The sequence below is a fragment of the Marmota flaviventris genome, chromosome 7 (genome assembly GCF_047511675.1).
Source record: "Marmota flaviventris isolate mMarFla1 chromosome 7, mMarFla1.hap1, whole genome shotgun sequence".
NCBI classification, from domain to species: domain Eukaryota; kingdom Metazoa; phylum Chordata; class Mammalia; order Rodentia; family Sciuridae; genus Marmota; species Marmota flaviventris.
The window spans coordinates 38,960,340-38,983,231 of NC_092504.1; the positions used below are offsets into that span (position 1 = coordinate 38,960,340).

Sequence of the window (22,892 nt, forward strand, 5' to 3'; positions counted from 1 at the left end):
ACTTCCTCGGAAAAGATCTTATAATTGTCAGAATTCAACGCTGGACAGAAATGCACATCCTTTGTTACTCCATCAGGAAAAGACAATTGGATGCTTGCATTAGGTCCCATGTTCCTGTTCACTTTGCTGATTTTGCTTTGTATCCTTCACTATAATAAATCGTAACGGAGTAGGACTAAATATTAGGACCTAGGAGTCCTCATAACGAATCAACATTGTGAGGTAGAATGCCTGATACTACTAGTCAACCTATTCCTTTGATATTCTAAACTACTTGCCAGAGTCTATACTGGGGCAGTATTACAGACAACAAACCAACCAAACTAAGACCATCAAAGTCCAATTATAAAAATTCCTCCTGGGTACAGTGGCACAGGCCTGTAATTGTGGCAGCTCAGGAAGCTGAGGCAGGAGGACCGCAAGTTCAAAGCCAGCCTCAGCAACTTAGGAAGGTCCTAAGCAACTTGGCTACACCCTATCTCAAAATAATAAATAAAAAGGGTGGGGATGTGGCTCAGTGTTTAAGCTCTCCTGGGTTCAATCCCTGATACAAAAAAAAAAAAAAAAAGTATCCTAATTTCCTAGCAAATAACGGTGGTCAGTTTACATACTACTTGAAATTTATTTTATTCAGCAAGTCAACATATAGAAATCTCTCTACTTTTTTTTTTTCTCATCTTTATCCAGTTGGTCTTTTTCCTGATAAAACTCCAGTCCTGCTCCTCCCTGGTTTCCGTCTCAGTATTACATGGAACCTCCAATGGAACATCAAATGGCCTATCCCATGGGTCATTTAGTTGCACAATTACAAAGCAACATCACTTGCGAAAACTCCATGACCCTTTGATCTGTGTTTTTATGAGTAAGATCAAACAACAGCTGTCAGGAAATCTTTTTTCAGTTCATTTCAATGTATGGAAACACAGGACTAATGAAATAACCACCAGAAAAGAAAGGAGGACAAGCTGAAGAATGACCCAATGTAGTCACTGGAACACAGATTTTCAGGAAATACCTTGTCATCCAGAACAGAATTTCTCAGTATACTTCCAAAAGCACAACAGGCAGTATGCCTATTAGAAGCATTTCATAACAGCTTCTTGTCACCATGTTGAAAGAGATGGGGTCCAGAGAATAAGGATGGCGTGGATGTCTGTTTGCCATTATGATTGACTAAGAGTTTTAACATAATACTAGTAACCACTTGATTGCTATGAAGACCTAGGAATCATAGCTACTGGATCAACAGCCTGCCTCCTGGTTAAAAAAAAAAAATAGGACAACTATGAACCACTTAAACATCTCTAGGCTATTTATTTTAACCCCAAATAGCTTACAAGTTTTTTCAAATTCACTTGTAGAGTCTTACATCTTTAACAAAATATTATTTTTACAACTCCTCCTGATTCTCATGCAGTACCCACCTCACAGCACTTTTTGAATCATCACTTCTAATGCTAGGGAGATGAAAACCAGAAGATTGTCACCGGAAATCAGAGAACTGAGCACATTCACCCAAGTGGGAAAGAAATATAGTAGTGAGGTGCTATGAGCTCACCCAGAAGACAGACTGAAAGCCATCATGTGACAATTAGCCCAGAATAGTCAGAATTAATGTTATTTCAAGAATTAAGACTCTTATCTTAAAATTCTTAATTTTAAAAATATTGACAGCTATTTATTTTTAACTGTGAGAAACAAACAACTCCGCAACCACTTCGAGCAATAGGTCACCAATGAATGTCAGGCTAGGAGGAAAGAAACAGGAGGATGGAAGTGCCCAGTAGTTCCAGAAGAGTGAAAGGTAAGGCAGGAATTAAGCCAATGGCACTAGGATCTCTGGACCACTCAGCAGCGATCAGGAAGGAGAAGGAATCTGACCTGAGGTGTTTAAAGTAGGATTTCACATGTAGGACACCACCTCGTTCTGTCCTTTCTGGTTCTCACTGCAGCTAAGGCTGGGATCTAAGTAAGAGGAATCACCGTGCTTCAGACAAAGCAAGGAGTGCACTTTCAACTTCATTCAGTCAGCCCTCCACATCTGCAGGAGCCACATCCACAGATGTGACTGAGCACACACAAAAAATATCCAGGGGAAAAAGGCTGCATCTCCACTGACCATGTACTGACTTTATTTTTTTTCATGTCATTATTCCCTAAACAATACAGTATAACAACTATTAACAAAGCATACATTGTATTAGGTATTATGAGTAAGTCTGGAGATGATTTAACATATATCAGGATGTGTGTAGGTTATAGGCACCTACTCTTTTTTTATAGAAGGTGTTTGAGCACCTGAAGATTTGGGTATCAGAGGCAGGTGCCTGGAACCAATCCCCCACAAATACAAAGGGACAACTATAAAGCAATCATCTTCAAAGTAAATTAACAATTACAATGTATTTTAATACTATCAGGCATATTTCTAAGCAGATAATATAGGTTTCTGAGGCTTTGTAGCTAGAAAAGAACCACATTTACCACATTCACTGCTACGCTTCTATTTTCTCCTTAAATTTACTATATATAGATTCAAATTATAACAAATCTTTACCACACAGCAAAAACGTGTAAATGTTTCCCTTAAAAATCTGGTTTATATTTTAAAGTGATTCATATTTCTGGTAATAATCCTTATCTGAAACATTTTTGGATTTCTGAATTTTTCAGATTTAATAAATGTAACATAGCACACGTACCACACATTACATAACACAGGGACTGAGACAGTCCCACGCAAACACATTCACATTTCTGTATGCACACACACAAATATTCACGATGAATAGGATATAGACAAAATCTGGCTTCCACTAAGGCATGCTTTTGCAAATAAGAGTTTTTGAGGTTTTGGATTTTAGCATTTTGGGGATTTAGGGTTAAGAGACTACGGTCTATGTGAAACTGAATAATCTCGCAATGACAAGCCACAGCAGAATCCAATAGAGTTGAAGACCATTTATGAGCAACAACGCTTTATGAGCAACTCTGTCTGAACTGGGGGAACCCAGCCATAGAGAAATCAGTGGGAGTAAAACGAAAACAGAACAAGTCAATCAACTTCTGAGGATGGTACTCTAGGAAATAAGCAGAACCAAAACCAAACATGAGGATCACCAAGTGCCCACTGTAACCAAGCGCACAGCAGCATGTGGCCAACCAAGAAGAAACCCAGTCCCCAGCCACTCCCTAGAACCCAAAAATATTTCTAGCAGAGAGGACCTTGGCAGTACTAGAAAATGCCATTCCCAACATGTCAAGAGCCAAAAAGTGGGCTGATGACTACTCATTCACGCACGCCATCCAGAGGTGGAAACAGAAGCAGAAGCAAACGGAAAAGCCAGGGGGTTGGTGAGCACAGCCTTCCTGGAGCACGTGCTCCCTGGCCGGGTTTCTTAGCTGCCCCTCCCTTCTCCTGTCACAGGAACTTGGCAGTAGCTGCTTATCAGGAAAAGAGCTGAACATTTCTGCTTTAGGTCAACTTCAGGAACATATTGGGACCACCAAATCACTAACCAGTTTTAAGTAGCTTCTATTTAATGATGAAGCAACATTATTATGAAGCAAAGGACACAGAGTACATGTTTGCTAAGAAAGACTTTGATGGTTTGTGGGAAATAGTGCACAATATAGATAATTAATCCATAAGGATCTAAAACTTATAAAGGAATTTACTTTCTCTGTCCCATTTGTTCAGTAGATTGATATAAAATGAGCATCAATATGTCACGGGTCTATATTTAATATAACAGACATGTAATTTCTATTCACATACTAAATTTCAGATTTCACATTCAAAAGAAAACAATTCATAACCTTAACTTCATCATCCCACTGCTCATGCCATAAGACTAGAGAGCAGAGCAGTATAACAAGTCATATCGACACGGAAAGCGGCAACATATTGCTGTGATGGTCTCCTACCTCCGCTCGGCCCTCATAATAGGTTAACATGGACTTCGTAAGTACAAAAAGTCTCTCTTTGTAGTTTAAGGGTGATGTCTTCTTTTTCTGCTGGGACCTTTTAATAAGAATCTCTTCTAGAATACTGTTAAAATTCATCTCGGTCTTCTGATCACTCCTTCTGCTGCCATTGAAGATCCCAGTATTCTAACGTGAGAAAATAAACAGTGAAAATGTGACATTTTAATTACACAAGGATGTTGCCATTTCAGATTACCAATATAGGCTTTCCCTCACCCTCGCTGAACCCATGAATGTTATTCTCTGAGCCTGGATTGAGAATAACCAGGGCAAAAAGGCTCAGCCTCATGTCCTACCCCACTCTCCACCCTGCCCAGTCATTTCATAAGAAAAACTAACCCAGGTTCCCCATAAGGATGACTCCCTCTTTTGTTTTCCCCAGCATCCCTTGGCTCTCTAGCACACTCTTCTTCGATTTGATTGCAAGGAACAAAAATCTCAGATGGCAAATTCATTTCATTATGTAAGTGTTTGTTTAGGCTGGCGCTGAATTGTCTCAAGATGTTAGTACATAAAACAGAGGACCACATAAACATCACAGGCTCTTGAACAAAATGAATCGCACACAGTGGTAAATCAATTCACACTCTGAGGAGGGTGGAAGCTCCACCCAGCACCCTAGTCACCAGGGCCATAGTGACTAGGTGACTACACTACCATACTCCACCATTCCCCTCCCTATGGCTCCTGCCTCAATCATAAAAGAAAGGAAACCCACTCAATCACAGCTAAACCGAGTCCACCTGGATAAGAAGGTCCTCAGTCCTTTATAAGGGAGTCCATCTCTCAATATTGTCCATACCTACGCCAGATCCTATAATAATCAACAAAATTTAAATCTGAAGGCCTAAAGATACTCAGAAAAGGCCCAAAGATCTTTATTTGAGATAAACTGAATTAATGACAGTCTTTTCTCCCCTTGTCTCCAATGCACCCTTTCAAGAAGTAATTGTATTGAGGAAAAAGGAGTCACATGAAGAGCACTACGTGCCTACTTGATAGCAGAGCCAGTGACTACTGAGGGACTCCATCATCCTCCCCTCCAATCTGATAACTCTCTTCCACCAAATGGCCATCCATCTAATCAGGCTCTTCGGGGTTTTTTAAGGTTACTTTACAATAGCTTAACCTCTGAAAATCAGGTGCTTCATTTATAAAGTATGGAGGGAAATACCACAAGGTTAATGTGAGTTTTAAATGAGATGTGGGGAAAAAACTTATTATGAAATCCTACACAAATGTGAATCGCTATTACACTCTACTGCTGTTTTCCTCACTCAGAGCATTTCATCCTCACATCTCAACCATGATAGCAGCTGCCCCACCGGCCTTCCTTTCCCCAGACTCTTGCCTTATTTCATTCAAACAACATACCCCGTATTCCCGTTGAAGCCGTCTTCAAAGATTCATCATGCCATTTCAGAAATCCTCACTGTCTCTCCAACACCTGTAGGATAAACAAAAACTCCTTAGTCAGACACTGGAGATTGTCCACAATATGGCTGCAACCTGACATCTAATCTTTACTTCCACTCTTCCCCAAACAAGCCACACTTCAGTCAAAATAGTCAGTTAATACCTACGGACTCCTCTTGCAGCATTCATTTCCTAACCTAGAAAATTCTCCTGACTCTGCTCTCTCCATCTATGAAAATTCTACCAACTCAAAACTTGACTCCTCGATGTAGCCCTTCCCGATGACTCTGATTGATTCAATACCTTCCAATTCCTGTACCAGTCACCTCTCACTCATCATAGAGTGAATCCTATTCTTTCATGTCTGTAGTAATTAATGTACATGTTGTGGTTTGAATGTGGAGTGTCCCCAAAAGCTCATGTGTTGGAATCATGGTTCTAATACAGCAAGGTTCAGAGGTGCAGACTTTAGGCAACGATTGGGGCTCTAACCTCATCAATGGATTTTGCTGAATTAACCACTGAGAGCTGAATGGACTACTGGGTGGTAACTGTAGGCAGGTGAGGCATGGCTGGAGGAAGTAGGTGACTGGGCATGTGGCCTTGGTCTACAGATGTCCCTAACCCCGCCCCTTTCTCCTTCCTGGCAGCTGTGTTCTTACACCATGATGTTCTACCCATCTTAGGCGCAGAGCAATGGAATCAGCCTTGCAAGAATTGAGACCTCTGAAAATGTGAGCCAAAGCAAACCTTTCCTCTAAGTTGTTCTAGTAGGGTATTTTGGTCACATCAACGAAAAGCCGACTAACAATACGTATTTTAATTTTTCAACTAGCTATTAGGCTCCCAAAAGTATCTAAGGGTACACCAGAATCACCTAAAGAGTGTTTTGGTTTTGGTTTTTAAATATTGATGTCCTGGCTCCACTCCTCACCCTCCTTTTTTACCTTCACTGGGTCTTGGGTGAGCCCTAGATCTCAGGATGTTATATACAAGTAGGATTGAGCATCACTATCTTAAATGAAGAAACTGGGATCTTGCATTTCTTTTTACCTCTGTTGGTACTTTCAGTAGCCTCTCAATAAGCAGTTAAGTCATGAACCCCTTAACTAATGAGTGTCCTGAGTACTCAGAGAAAAGCTCTTCTTCTCTTTGGCTCTAAGGTGGTTGGTCTTATTCCACATTAAGATTCTACTACTCTATTTTGTTTTCCTGTGAAACTGTTGGCATGCAAATGCTACTTCTTTAGAAATTACCTTATCATCTTTGTGCAACACACATTCAGTGCAAGACAGAAATGACTACTTACAAGAAAGGCTGCCAGGAAAGGTAAGCTATGCTCTGGAAAACAGGCCTCATACAAACGTGGGGTTTCCAACCCAGTGAGCAACACCCACAGTCACCAAATGAAAGGCAGGCTTTGGGAAGGCCCAGAGGATAACTAGGGTGTGGCTTATCTTCAATTCTAGAAGCAAAAGGTCTCAACATCAGGGATAGGTAAAAAGATTTCATGTTGCATGCCCCAGGGTGGAGTGGGATTCACCTTATCTAATTTATATGAGAGATAAATAGTGTTAAACAGAATCATATCACTTCAGTAGAAAGGTAACACAAACCAAGACCAGAAACAAAGACTCCTAGTTCCAAGGAAAGAGTTCTCTCCACCATTCTAGACCACACAATTAAAGTGCACCGCTGTTGAAATCATTGTCAATGCGCAATCCTGGCCAAAGCAACTATTAAAGTTCACAGGGATGTAAATGAAGGACAAATCTCCTCTTGTAGACTTCTAGCTAAAGATGGATGTTCAGTGCAAACATTCACCTTGATTCTCTCCTGAAATTCCATTTAAAAAGGGTAGTTTGTGATTGTTATAGGAAAATTGTGTCAGATTCATTCCACTGTCTTTCCTCTGTTCCCCTTCCCTTCATTCCCCTTTGTCTAATCTAATAAATTTCTGTTCTCACCCCCCACACCATTATTGTGGGTTAGCATCCACATATCAGACAGAACATTCAGCCTTTGGTTTTAGGGGATTGGTTTATTTCACTTAGCATGATAGTCTCCAGTTCCATCCATTTACAGGCAAATGCCATAATTTCATTCTTCTTTATGGCTGAGTAATATTTCATCGTGTATATGTACTGCATTTTCTTTATCCATTCATCTGTTGAAGGGCACCTAGGCTGGTGCCATAGCTTGGCTATTGTGAACTATGCTGCTATAAACATTAATGTGGCTGTAATACGGGTCGTGTATTCATATATGAACAAATGAAAGTTATGACCAACTCATTCTACTGTCTTTCCCATTTCCATCCCTCTCTCTTCCCCCGACTCTGCCTGTTCAATCCAGTGAACCTCCCCACTCCCTCTCCCACCCCCACCTATTTGAGCCAGCATCCTCATATCAGTGAGAACATTTGGCCTTTGGTTTGTGGGGACTGACATATTTCACTTAGCATGATAGTCTCCAGTTCCATCCACTTAGTGGCAAATGCCACAATTTCATTCTTTTTTATGGCTGAGTAATATTCCATTGTGAATATTTACCACATTTACTGTATCCATTCATCTGCTGAAAGACATCTAGATTGGCTAGCTATTGTGAATTGAGCTGCTATAAATATTGATGTGGCCGCATCACTGTAGTATGCTGATTTTAAGTCCCTTGAGTATAACCAAGGAGTGGGATAACTGGGTCAAATGGTAGTTCCATTCCCAAGTTTTCTGAGGAATCTCCACACTGCTTTCCATAGTGGCTGCACAATTTGCAGTCCCACCAGCAATGAATGAGTGTACCTCTTTCCCCACATGCTTGCCAAAATTTGGTTATTGCTTGTATTCTTGATAACTGCCATTCTGACTGGAATGAGATGAAATCTCAGTGTCATTTAAATTTGCATTTCTCTAATTGCTAGTGATGTTGAACATTTTTTCATATATTTACTGACTGATCACATTTCTTCATCTGTGAAGTGCCTGTAAAGTTTCTTTGTCCATTTATTAATGGGGTTTTTTTTGTTAAGTTTTTTGAGTTCCTTATATATTTATATATATACAAATTATATATAATTTTAAATTACTTATAATTAATGCTCTTCTGAGTGTAGGTGGCAAAGATTTTCTCCCATTCTATAGGCTCTCTCCTTACACTCTTGGTTGTTTTCCTTTGCCTGTCAAGAAGCTTTTTAGTTTGACACCATCCCATTTAATGATTCTTAATTTTCTTGCACTTTAAGAGTCTTGTTGAGGAAGTTGGGTCTACATTTTCTTCTAGTAGGCACAGGATCTCTGGTCTAATGCCTAGGTCTTTGATCCACCTTGAATTGAGTTTTGTGCTGGGTAAGAGACAGGGGTTCAATTCCATCCTGCTGCATACGGATTTCCAGTTTTCCCAGCACTATTTGTTGAAGAAACTATCTTTCTTCTAATGTAGGTTTGTGACTCACTCTTTATTCTAAGAATTAGCAACTACAATCTAAACAGGGTTGATTATAAGATAAACGTATTTCTACTTACTTTTCAGGATAAACTTGAATCATACAGAGTTCTTTCTTTCTTTTTTCCTCTTACTATTTACTGTGAAATTTAAGTGGATTGACTTTAAGTGGCAATATTCTGCCACCCATACTCAACTTGACAACTTGAATACTAACTGCATATTGATGGTATCAGTATTTGCTCATGTATTAGTCAGCTTTTTGTTGCTATAATGAAATGCCTAAGGTAGCTAACTTTAGAAAGAAGAGAGGTTTACTTAGCTCACAGTTTTGAAACTTCCAGGGCAAGGTACCCATGGGTCTGGTTCTGGTTCTCAGCTGTGTCACACCCCGGTGGATGGTAATAGCAGGAGCACATGTGAGAGCAACCAATCACATGTCACCATGAAAGAGTGGTCAGGCTCAGGCCTGCACAACAACTCCCTCACAAGAACCACCTTAACCTGTGTGACAGCACATCCCCAATGACCTAAGGTCCTCCTACTAGGCCCCACCAATTACAAGTCTCATCTCCCAACATCACCACATTGAAGATCAAGCTCCCAACACATAGACCCTTGGAGACAAATCAGATCCAATTCTTAGCAGCTGGTAAAAATCTGTTTGATAATATTAACATAATTAAAGGTTATTTGACAGTTAAGAGTGGAGGTGGGGAATAATCACATCGTGGTTATATTATTAAGAGTTCCTATCTCTTAGAGACACACACTGGAAAATCTACATATAATTTTACTGTCTGTGCTTTGCTCCATATCTGATGAGGGGTATGTGGGAATATAAACAAAATAAAATTGTTCATGCCGTAACTGCTGAAGCTCAGTGGAAAATACAAGGGCTTCCTTATACTCTCCTATTTGCACTTATCTTTGAATTTTTTTCCACAATAAAAAGTATTTAAAATACTTGGTTTTGCATGTCCCAGTCATGGAACCCTTTGGAACCAGTAAGAAAGAGGATAGAAAAAGGGGAAAGAAGGGAGAGAAGGGAGGGAGGGGAGAAAAGAACCAAGGTAGTGGGCAAATAGAAGGAGGAAAAGATAGGAGGGCTCCCTTCCTCAAGCATCCTTACTACCACTGTACCTAGCAAAGCCCTTCCAGTGGATCCGGTGACTCTGTGAAGCAGCCTGGAGCCTCATGACATTGTAATGTGACACTCCCCCTCCACCTCTGAAAAACAGGAATGTGTGGTTTCTAGCCACCAAAAATAAACCCACAGTCTAATGCAACATCTGTCCTTGTGATCACTCCTCTCTTCCCTCTACGTTATTTCCTTCCCTTTTCCCGGATCAAATTTCATGGAACCCAAAGTTTGGTTTTCAAGTGTAGAGGATAAGACGAGAGAAATTCTGCACAAACTGACCAAGTACCAAAGTCCAGCGGGCTGTCAGGCAAAGTGAGTCTATCCAAACTGCAGCCTTCTTATAAAAGAATCAATGAAAAGATCGTCAAAGGTCAGTGTCACAACTCAGCACACTAGAATGAGGTGGCAAATTTGACCAGAGATATTTTTACCCTTATTGCTAGGCTGTATGATTCTTAGCAAATAAAGAATTTCCAAAACTGAAATGTAAGCTTTTACATACCTGATATCTAAGAAGAAAAAAATAAATAAACTGGTAAAATACTAATCCCATAGGAAACATATCTCACCCATCACTTATAAAAAAAATAAAAATTATAAACTATTCAAAAATGTCATGACATCAGCCCAATCTAACTATTGTTTGGAAATGTCCAGTGACATTTTCCTCTGTCCCCCCAATGATGAAATGAACTGATAACCATACTCTTCTGTTCTTTGCTCTACCCATCATTGTCATTATCTGGCTGGTGTTTTTAAATATAGCTACAAATTCATTGACACTCATTCCTCTCACTAAGAGTCAGGGTCTATGTCCTCTCACCTGGAATCTGAGTGGGTTTGTGGCCCCTTCAACTAATATACTATAGCAGAAGTGATACTATGTGACCCTTGAGCCTAGGTCATAGAAGCCAAGGAGCTCCACCTAGTTCCTTTGAGCCTCTGGTCCTATGGTTCCCTGTTGGAACCCAGCCACCATACTGAGTGAATCCCACACCAAATGGAGCAACCATACACAGATGTTCTAGTGCCAAATTCTAGTGAAACCCAGCCTTCAAATCATGCTAGCCCAGGAGCCAGTCATATGAGTGAGAGAACTTTAGATGATTCCAGTCCCCACTCATTTGAGTCACTCCCAGCCATTCAAGTTTTTCAAGAGAAGCCCAGACTTTGTGGAGTACAGACGACACATCTCCATTGTGCCCTGTCCAGTTGCTAACGTAGAGAATCCATGAGTGTGCTAAAACGGTTGCTCATGGTGCCTTCAAATTCAGGGTGGTTTCTCACTCAGCAATAGATAACGGGGACATAGACTTCACCTTCTTAACTACACCATTCTCATTTCATTTTCTCTAATCCCTGTCGACCTTCTTCCCTCTCTCAAATACTTCCTCTTCTCCACTCAAGTCCTCTTTTCACAATTTTCAGTTCATGAGCCAATTTGTCCACAGGAATAGTTTCCGGCATTCCATTCTGACATTCATTCATTCATTCTGACATATATATGCATTCCCATGATATATGAGGAGCCAGGCATGAGGCATTTGGGTGATTACAAAACTAAACAAGACATGATCTTTGCTCTGGAGAAGCATGGGAAAGACTGATTTAAAAACAGCAACCCCGCACTCTGGAAAGGGCGATCAAATGACATTCATGAAGTATCTTGGAATCACTTCCAGACCTAATAATCACCAGTCTATAATCACTAAAGAGGAAACAATGGCCGCTTTTCAGAGTATTGCCCACGACGTTGATGAGGAAAAAACACAAGAACAGAATTTTAACAGATGGCTAGAGATATGCCAACACGTGAATCAACGTAGATGCTAATGTTCTGATCTTAACACCCACGTCCTCGTATAATGCAGACGAGATTCTTTTCAAACTTGTTTAATTTTAATCCGAATCATCAACAGGAAATAAAGGTTTAAAAAGGCATGTGTTTACTATTTCATTTTCCTAAGTTTCACGGTGAGTTTTGAGTATTCATTTTGAGTATTTAAACTTCACCTGAATTTTAATTTTGAGTATTTTATTAATGCAGGGATGAAATTAAAGAGAAAAGCAATAGTGTTAGGTACAGAAAAATTGACTTTTAATTATACATATTGTTCACTTTTTGGACTAGATACATTCCAAGCACATGGCTTAAGTGAAAATAAAATTTACCTAGAATAATTTTTCTATCTAGATTCAATCCTAGGATCAAAATTATAGGGAGGAAAAATTATTCTGTACACATAGTTAAAAACCTTTAGAAAGAAACAACAAAAAAAAACATGTTGGGATCCTTTGGGGCACTAGGGAACTGAGGAACAGTTACACAGAACTTCCAGAATTTTTTAAAGGTTTTAACAGAAACATTGTATTTTATACAATTTTCCATTTCCCATTACCCCCATTTACCATTTTCTTCCTCAAAGAAAATAAATTTGTGTTACTCATAAACTTTCCCTGACATATAAAACTCCTCAAGCTAGAAACTCCTCCCTTTGGAATATTATCTGAACTAAATCTCAATATTACATTTTGCCAATGTAGTCTGAAAATTACATGAGTTGAGAAATCATTTTCTACAAATAAATCAATGCCCAAGTTTCCAATGCTGTGTGAAATTCTGAAAATCAAATTTACTTAAATAAGTGATAGTGATATTTAGAAAACCACACAGAATAAATTAGTTAATATGTGCATGTACACACATCGCACATATACATAAATCTCTGTTTGGTCCCACACAAATTTCTCTAGAGCATATTTCTTTTTTTTTTCCTGAGTCCTTGGTCTTACAAAAATCACAAATCAAGCAAAATAAAATTTATTTGGCATAACCTGGTGCCCAGAACAGTACCTAAAAATCCATTAGGTATTTGGTAAGTATTCAGATGACTCAATGATTTCACTTTATTTAAGTCTTGTTGCACTTTCTTCAGAAGCCAAACCTCAGGTAAAGGAAGCATCTACTTCAGATCCACCACCACTTTTAGTTTCTCTGTTTCTTTTATTGTCACTGAACAGACTTGAAGGAAACCTCCTATTTCAAAAATATCCATTTGCATTTTAAATCAGCTTCTTTGGCATCATAAATTAACCAACAACCAACAGGATCTTTGTCTTCTAAGATGCTCCTGAAGATGGATTCTGTCCTGCATCGGTGTTCTTTTTCCCTGTGGGGACTGGAGGCTCAGTTTCCCCATCTACCTGAGGAGCCCAGACCAGTCTCAACGTGTCACTGATGAAAATGAAATGATGGTATTCCAACCACACTCTCTCGCTCTCATCACTTCAATGTGACAGTCTGTCCACCACTATTCTGAATTTCCTGTTAAACATATATATACATACATATATATATATACATACATATATATATGTGTGTGTGTGTGTGTGTATATATATATATATATATATATATATATATATATATATATATATATAATACATATGTGTGTATGTGTGTGTATATATTTTCTCATAGTGTAGACTTCTCTGTCCTTAACAAGAAAACTGAGGACAAAACTCACAAGACTCTAAGGTCCCTGTGACATCATTTGTAAGATTCAAGGTTGAAGCCAATGGTCTCTAAGGCTGTCATTAGCCCTACAATTCAATTATTCAATTATTCAGTGTAGCTTAATATGCTAGAAGTCCACTGGCTCCCCATATAACTATCATCTTAAAACACAAATGTCAACTACCTAGAACATAAGCATGCACCTTTCGACATATTAAAAGACCAATTCTTTCTTTGAGTTAGGGTCTTGCTACCTTGCCCAGGTTGGCCTAGAACTCTGGGACTCAAGTGATCCTCCTGACTTAGCTTCCCAAGTAGCTGGCACGACAGGCACATACCACTTCATTTAGTTTCTAAAAGACCAAAATTTTAATTTGCCTCCTGACAGAGCCATAGGAGACATATGCAATGGTTCTTTAAACATTATCTTAAAGATTTATTTTCTTATGTCATCCTCTGTCACCTTATCCCACCAATTATTGACATTGGACTTCTGGTTAAGTAGCATGATTTAGTGGAAGGAATTGGAACTGCTGAGCTGATTAACTGGCTCTGAATCTCAGCTTTGTCGTTTATTAGTTACATAAGCTCATACAAGTTATCAAACTGCCTGGGACTATTTTTTATCTGTAAAATGAGAATGGTGGCATCAACCTTACAGGATTATTATAGGAAAAAAAATAAGAAAATGTACCTTTAGTTTCTTACACATAAGCAAACACTTTGGAAAGCAACTGATCGGGTCGGTCAACTGTTGCCATATCTTTATTATGAATTGATTCACATTTACACACTCAACAACTATTAACTGAGCATTGCTAAGTGCCAGATATGTTCTCAGGCTCTGAAACTTAAAACACAGCCATTAAGAGAGCCATATCCTAATGGAAGAGACAGACATCACAGAAACTAACACGTTCATTGGCATGTTATTAAAGCTAGACCAGAGATGGCTATATGTTTCAATCCTACCTGGAGATGAAAAGCAGATAGAATATCAGCACCGGTGAGACATGGGCTGGGCTACAAAGCAAGGTAAGCCATGAACCATGAAAGAGGGTGGGGCAAGGATGTCCCCAAGGCCAAGAGCTCAGCATTGTAAAATGCAAGGTGAGCATGAAGAAACAAAAGCAGTAGAAAAGCTTGTATTGATTTAAATATATCCCATCTCAATACTCCTTCCTCTCCCTTGTCCCAACCCAACACACACACACACACACACACACACACACACACACATTCCCAAAAGAGAGAATACTATTTCCACTATTTTAAAAAAACCAAAACCAAACTTATTCCTTTCCAGCCTTTTCTTTTTTGTTCACTCACTTTCCAATGAAGCATTTTATTTAAAATCCACTTGACATCAGGCACCATGACAGGAACAGACAGAAAGCTGCTGTATCCAGATGCTGCATTATAGGATATGAGGCCTGGGCACTCTGAGATTGGAAATCACTGGATCCAAACTTCTCAGTTGAGAGATAATAATATTAAAGCCCCAAAAAGCTGAGTTGACAGACACCTCTCTTTGTTCATTAATATTATTACTGATATACCTTAATTTTAAAAAAATAAAACATTTGCCATAATTACTTTTGAGAACTTTACATTAAAATTATGGGATTTTGGTGGGCTGGGGTTGTGGATCAGTGGTAAAGTGCTCCCCGAGCACGTGCAAGGCCCTGGGTTCAATCCTCAGCACCACATATAAATAAAATAAAGGTATTGTGTCCAACTACAGCTAAAAAATAAATATATTCTTTTAAATGGGATTTTTTTTCTCAGTGTCACTCAAAAAATAAGACTTCACACACACACACACACACACACACACACACACACAAACACAATCACACAGTTCTTTAACTTTTAAAGCTATACTCCATCCAGTATTTCATTTCATTAAATAAGTTAATGCATGTAAAACATTTGGAATAGTTAACAATAGTAACATATGTCCATATGTTTGCTGTCACTATCACTGTTTTAATTTTCATAGTATTATTATAAATCACTAAGAAACTGAAATGTGAGGGAGTAGATGGCACTTTGACAGGTGCCTTCTATAAATTAATAAATAAAACCAAAAACAATATAACCAAAATAATAATAATGTTAAAATATCAACAATACAGAATTGACAGTCTAGAAATAAACCCATACGTCTATCATCAACTGATTTTTGACAAATGCTAAGGCCATGCAAGGGGAAAAGAATAATCTTTTCAACACATGACACAAGGACAGCTGGATACAAATGAATTTGAGCCCCTACCTAACACACAGACTTGAAGAACTAAAATTATAAAATTTTTAGAAGAAAATGTAGACGTGAATTTTTGTGCCCTTAGATTAACCAAGTGTCTCTTAAATATGACACAGAACATAAGCAACAACAAAAAAAATAAGTGAACTTCATCAACTTAAAAGTTTTTGCATATCAAAGGACATCATGGGAAAAAAAAAGCTAAGACAATCCAAAGAATAGGAGAACATATTTGTAATATAAAAAGAACACTTACAAGTGAACAATAAAAAGACAAATAACCTAATAGTAAAATAGGCAAAATGAGTCAGGTATAATGGCATGTGCTTGAAATCTTAGCTACTTGGGAAGCTGAGGCTGGAGGAGCATTGGACCCAAGAGTTCAAAGCCAGCCTGGTAATATAGCAAGACCCCATCTCAAGAAAAGAAAAAAGAAAAAATTAAAATAGGCAAAAGACTTGAACAGACATTTCTCAAAAAAAAAAAAAAAATATATATATATATATATATATATATACATATATATATATATATATAGACACACTAATGGCCAATGAACATATGAAAAGATGTTCAACCATCATTAGTCATTAGGAAAATGCAAATCAAAACCACAAAATACCACTTCACACACACTAGGATAGTTAAAAATCAAAAAAACTGAAACATAACCAGTATCTGCAAGAATGTAGAGAAAACAGACCCTCATACATTGCCTGTGGGAATTAAAATGGTGCAACCATTGCAAAAAAACAGTTTGGCAGTTCCTCAAAAGTTAAACACAGAGTTGCCCTATGACTTGGCATTTCCACTCCTAGGTATAAACCTAAGAGAATTGAAAACATATTACTCAAACAAAAACCTGCACATGAATGCTCCCAGCAGTACTACCCATAACAGCCCAAGAGCGGTAACAACCCAAATGTCTATCAAATGATGGATGAATAAGCAAACTACGATCTATCTATACCATGCAATATCATTCTACCAAAAATAAGAATCAAATACAAAATATGTAACAACATGAATGAATCTAAAAAACATGTTAAACTAAAGAAGCCAAACACAGTTGTACTGATTCCATTCATACGAAAGATCCAGAACATGTGAATCCACAGGAGTAGAAAGCAGATTGCTGTTTCATTGGGAAGAGGAGAGAGAAAGGAAGACGGGGTTTTCTTTTGAGGAGGTCATAGAAATCATCAGGAATTGGATAGTGGTGATGGCCATATAATATCACAAATAATACTAAAAACCACTGGACTGTGCTCTTTTTTAAGAAAAAAATTCATGTACAATATATAAATAATATGCTTGCTGGGGACATAGCACAGTCATAGAGCACTTGCTTAGCATGTCCCTGGTCCTGCATTTGATCCCAAGCATCAAAAAAAAAAAGTATACATATATATAAGTATGTATATATATGTGTGTGTGTATATATATATATATATATATATATACATACATACATACTATACACACTGATAAGAATTAAAAGTGATAAAAGATATTAGAAATGAAAATGGTGGGAAGAAAACAGTGGAATCCAAGTTTATATGATAAGTGGAGGTTGATTCTCACATCAGCACATATGGCAGAAACAGAATATTGTCAAAATTAGCCTTGACTATTCCTCAGGAGACACAGGTCACAATGGAGAAAGATACTCCAACTCTGAATAAGTCCAACACAGCATTGGCAGAAATGTTCAGAAGCCACTGGGAAATTTATCAGTTAGTTTTTTATAAGAACAAAAAGAAAAACCTGTTCCATAAGTAGTAGCATAAAACAACAAAATATTAGTTCTCAGGTTGGTTGGGCAGACCTGGCCTGGATGTCCAACCTGGTCTAGCTCTGGCAGGCCTTCAGCCAGACAGAGCACATGTGGCCCCTTCCACAGGAAAACTTGGGCTTGATCACATAGTCCTCAGTTTCAAGAGCAGTGAGAACAATCAAGCCCCAATACACAACACAGTTCACACCTCTGAATGCTTTACTGGCCAAAGCAAGTCACACTACCAAGGCCAGAGTCAAGCGAGGAGGCTACCAGTCAAGGGTGTAGATACACCAAGAGGGAACCACCATAAGGCTTTTTACAAACAGATTTGGGTGGTTTTTTTTTTGTTGTTGTTGTTGTTGTTTTTAGTTTAGCATGAAAGTCATTGGCTTGGGCTTAGCACCAGCTGTTGTGAAAAGGTATTAGTCCTGAACCACAACAGTCACATGGAGCACTGAGAGGCTCCAGGAAAGCTGTATAAACCAAGACTGAGTGAGGGAGCAGCAGGTTCAGGAAATGCATACACCCTTGGGACATTACTCACCCAGAATGGTGAATAGAAGCACTCACACTCTTAGTGTTGTTTCTCTTTTCTTTGCTGGCACACAGAATTCAAGTCCCTTAATTCAATTCATATACGCTATACTTCTACTATACACAGATAACCAGAACTCTGAGACATTGACTGCAATAGTGACATCTGGAGCCTCCCAAAGTCCAGGAGGAAAAGGATAAACATATCACAGAAGAATGATTTTTTTATATCAGTTTTATCAAAAGAAAAACTTTTTGTCACTAAATTCTAAGGAAAAATTAGTTTGAGATCATAATGGGATAAAAATTAGTTGGTATCAAAATTAGTTGGGGTCAAATTCAAGGTTTACTCTCCAATATGAGACTGGAATATAAATCTTATGTTGATAATAATATAATGCAGTGTATTTAAACAGCATATCTGTGAAATTTTAAAAAGGCTAATGTGTACCTTCCTGATAGGCCAGGTACCTCACAGTGTAGCCAACTGAATGACCCAATGTAACAAAAACACCACCACTCTCAAAGACCTATGTCTTCACACTGGAAGCATGCATATTTGGAGATTCCAACTTCATCTGTGATGTAAGTCCACTCCTTGACTTCATGATCTCTCTGCTAACATTGAGCTAACACATCTCAGATTGATGCAGCAATTATAAGACCCCGGCAGGTGTTCTTCTCAGTGTGATTTCTGCCAAATCAAAAAGCTCTCAAGTAAAGCAACAAATTATTTATAGTTCACAGTACAAGCAGACACTAATATTTTTAATTAGTGAAATAGCAAAGTGGATTCAAGCCATGGAATAAAAATTCTCCAAGGCTTTTAATACACTGTAAGACAGGGTGCTGCATCTCTTCACTCAACCACCCTCACCCGTCGCACAGTTAGCATGTACCCCAAGGGGGTGATAAAAAAAATAAATGCATAAGTAGTGCCAAGTGTACACTTGTCCTTCGCCCAAATACATTTCAAATTACCATTTACCTGACACATTTGCTTTACTTTAGACTTTAAAACTTTAGTTACACTAGCTTAAAAGCATGAAAGGTAAAAACTTCTGTCACTCAGTGAGAATTCCAGAATGCACACCTTGCCTAGGAATCTACTGAATAGCACCCTAAAGTCTTCTAGTCTGTGCATAAAAGGTAATACCTGCATTGCTGAGTGCAAATGCTTCTTTATATTAATCAAAACAATCAAATCAGACTGGTGTAAGAACCTGGAAGAAGGAAGGAACACACATATACACATTCCCCTTTTGGCTCTGAGATCTTCCCACATTTGTGAACCACATCAAAATCTAAACAACTGAATTTACCAGCTTCAATAACCATCGTAAGAAATGCTGAGCATGACAGACATCACCATTCCAAAGAGGCCTGTCCTCAATAATGTCACCTGAATGACTCTATTACACAGGCAAATTGCCCAGTGTGACAACAGAACTCACATTTAAAACCTTACCCTGCCAGATGGCTGAAATGTTTCCAATAGTGGATATACTTTCATTCCACAATTTAAAATAAAATATGGAAAGTAAATATCCCAGAAGATGGTAACTAACATACAAACCAAAGTGAACCCCACTCAGTGTGCTCGACCATCCCCCTTAGCGGTCACATGACTTACATTCCCAGCCATAAACCATTCAGTCCACCCACTTGCACCTCTAAGCACCATGTTAGTTCTTAACCCCTTTGCAACAAAAACTATTGAAAACCAGATGATCTTTGCTCTCTCTGCTTCTCACACCACATGCTTTCCTCAAATCCCTCTACCAATTCACTAAGACTGTCTTCTTCAAGTCACCAACAACCACCAAGTTGCCAAACTCAGTGGTCCCTTATCAGTTCTTATTTGACCTTCCAGAGGTATTCAACACGTTCTGTCCTTGTAATGCTTGCCTCTCTTTTGGTTCTCTGTGACATAAAAATTGCCTGTATTTCTCTGATCTTAGAGGCTACGTCTTCTCAGTCCCCTTTACTGGCTTCTACTTTTCTGCTTTACTTCTAAACACAGGCTCTTCTTGGGTGGCCTCATCGAGTTCCAAAAATGGCTTGAAATATCATCCATGTTGGTAACTCTGAAATCTACATGTTCAACCCATGAACCTCAGATTTCTTGCTCAACTGCAAACCTGACATCTTTCTGTCAATATCTAACAGGTATCTCCAACATATTCTTGCTAAAATAGAAGTCTAGATTTTCCCCTAAAAGTTGCTCTTTTCTCAATCTCTGCCATCTTAGTAAATGGCCTCCCCATTTCTCTATTTGCTTATCTAAAAATATACGAGGTATCATTGATTCATTCCTTTCTCTTATACCTCAGATCCAATACATCAGCACATTCTTTGGATTGTGTCTTCAAAGTATTTTTGGAACCATTCAAGATTCTCCTACAGTCCTGCCCCACTAGTGTAATAAATTGATTGCTGTTAAGGCCTTGATTTTTCAGATCTCCCTGTATCTTTCATACCTCTCTGAACACTTGTCCTTTATACCACACCCTCCCACACTGACTGTGAGTGTTGTTGTGTAATGTGCTTTGACCAATAGGACAGAGAGAAAGTGAACACAAGCTAAAACTTTGGAATGTGTTTTCTTGTTTCTACTTCTTATCTTGCTTCTCTGCAATCATCATGAAAATATGTCTGGGCCAAGCTATCCTACTAGAATGTGTAGTGAATTTGTGAACCACATCAAATTTCAACCTAATGTCACTTTCACAAAAGGGCCTTCCCTTGACTCCCAATCTACAGGAGGCAGCCAGTCACCCTCACTCTGGTTTCCCATTTTAATTATTTGCATTATACTTATCACTGCAAGACACTTCTTGGTGTGCTTTTATTGTGTGCCCTCCCCACTGGCTGTAAATTCCATGACAGCGGGAACATAGTCTATGTATTCAGAGCTGGATCCTCAGCTCCTAAACAGTTCCTTCACATAGTAGGTACTCATTAGAGATTTAATGAATACTACTTGATTCATTTATTAAATGAATCAGAACCTTTCTGACATCAGGTTTATAAAAAACGAGGAGACAGGCGTGCTAAAATGGAAAGAAGAAAAAACAAACTGATTCTGAGAGAGAAATCTTGAAGTCAAGAAATCACTTTGGGGTTGTGGCTCAGAGGTAAAGTGCTCACCTAGCATGCGTGAGGCACTGGGTTTCATCCTCAGCACCACATAAAAATAAAATAAAGATATTGTTTCCACCTATAACTAAAAAAAAATAAATATTAAAAAAAAATCACTTCACCTGATACAGAATGAAGGCAAGAGTTTGAACTCTGAAAACAACCTATGGGAGCTAGGCTCTGATCCTTACTGGCTGTGTGTGTAAACATGGACACATTACTCACCTCTCTGCCCTTGCTTCTTCATTTATAAAGCAAGGTGACAATTACAACTTCATAACATGGTAAAAATTAAATTAAAAAGTCTCTACATAAAGTACTTAGATATCTGGATCAAATAATTACTCAATATTAGTGATGACAATGATGGTGGTGACGGTGGTGGTGGCACACAGTCCACCCTGGTGGTGTTGATTAAACTGGCATGTCCAGAGTATCTCACTCAACCTATTGTGGCTACTTGAATTTTCTTTAATTTTCAGGCACTTCAAATTGTCCCTTGTCATCAAGAATGGAATGAGCATGGAACCTACAACCAGAAGAGCTGGGTTCTGGCTCTAGTTCTGCAACTAACCATCTGGGTAATCCTGGGTGAGTCACCAACTTCCCAGACCTGAAAGTTTTCTTGTCATTTTCTCAGTCCGTGCCCAAGACAGGAAGTGCAGAAAATATTCTGTGAAGAGGTGGCAGTATGAATATAAGATAGGGACATGAAGGCAGAGAGACAAATCACTAAATGTTCCATTCTGGAGCATAAAAGGAATGTCTAAACACCTTAAGACCTCCCAAATCATGTTCCTCAGAACACTGGACCTGTTGAATGAATGATTAGACATGCTTATTCCAAACCAAAATGGCTTAAGCACAGGAATACCACCTGCCTTCGTTCTCTACTACACAAACAGGGGCCAGTACAGCACCCAAAACACACTAGCATGCACTTACTAGTCCATTCATGCTTGTTGAGTGAACAGACAAACATATTTGGGGAAAGCTGGGTTAACCTATGTCAGACTGGTTCCTTATGAGCATTTCTCAAAGACTTTAATATGTGAACAAACTCTGTGAATCACATAGCATGCAGTGTTTCCCAACCTTATTTGATCACAGAACTTGCTCTATTTCCCTTGAACCTCATTAACATCTATGAGTTGTAGAATTCTATAAAACACTGGGAAACACCACAAGCTTATGTAAGTCATTTTTACTATCATGCTATTGCATGTGTTATCTTACTCTTCATTCACAAGGTTATTAAAAGGCCGAGTAATTTGATTCATATCTAGTATACAGCTGTTGTCTCCCAGCATCCTGGAACCTTAAGTCTCCTATTGCTAGGCAGGACCTCATCCTCTCCTAGCTCATAAGCAGCAGGAGGACCTGACTCATTTCCCTGCCTTACTCTCTGCGCCCTCATAACCACCCTGTGCTGCCAATCCCTCCCCCTCTTCTCCCACCATCTCCACTCTACAGCCCTACTCTGTGAAGTTTCTTAAACTGCTATCATGACTCCTCCTCCCCCTTTACAACCACTCCAACCAAGTTTTAATCTTGTCACTTACAATATCATCCCACCTCTCTCCTTTCTATAATAAAGGCTGTCTTTGTCTTGCATTCTCCCTCCTGACTCATGTCCAATCCAACCTGGGTCCCCTCTTCCTTT

General features: G+C 38.8%; 1 protein-coding gene across 2 annotated transcripts in view; it reads right to left on the reverse strand.

The window, feature by feature from the left end:
• Positions 1–22,892, reverse strand: part of Tec (tec protein tyrosine kinase) — a 113,872-nt gene that overhangs the window by 75,893 nt on the left and 15,087 nt on the right. For both annotated transcript variants that reach the window (XM_071614263.1, XM_027938416.2), the window contains 2 exons: positions 5,362–5,434; positions 3,928–4,113 (listed from right to left, as the gene is read on the reverse strand). In XM_071614263.1, the coding sequence (XP_071470364.1) occupies positions 3,928–4,065 (138 nt within the window). In that variant the 5' untranslated portion in view covers positions 4,066–4,113; positions 5,362–5,434. The remainder of the gene's footprint in view (positions 1–3,927; positions 4,114–5,361; positions 5,435–22,892) is intronic.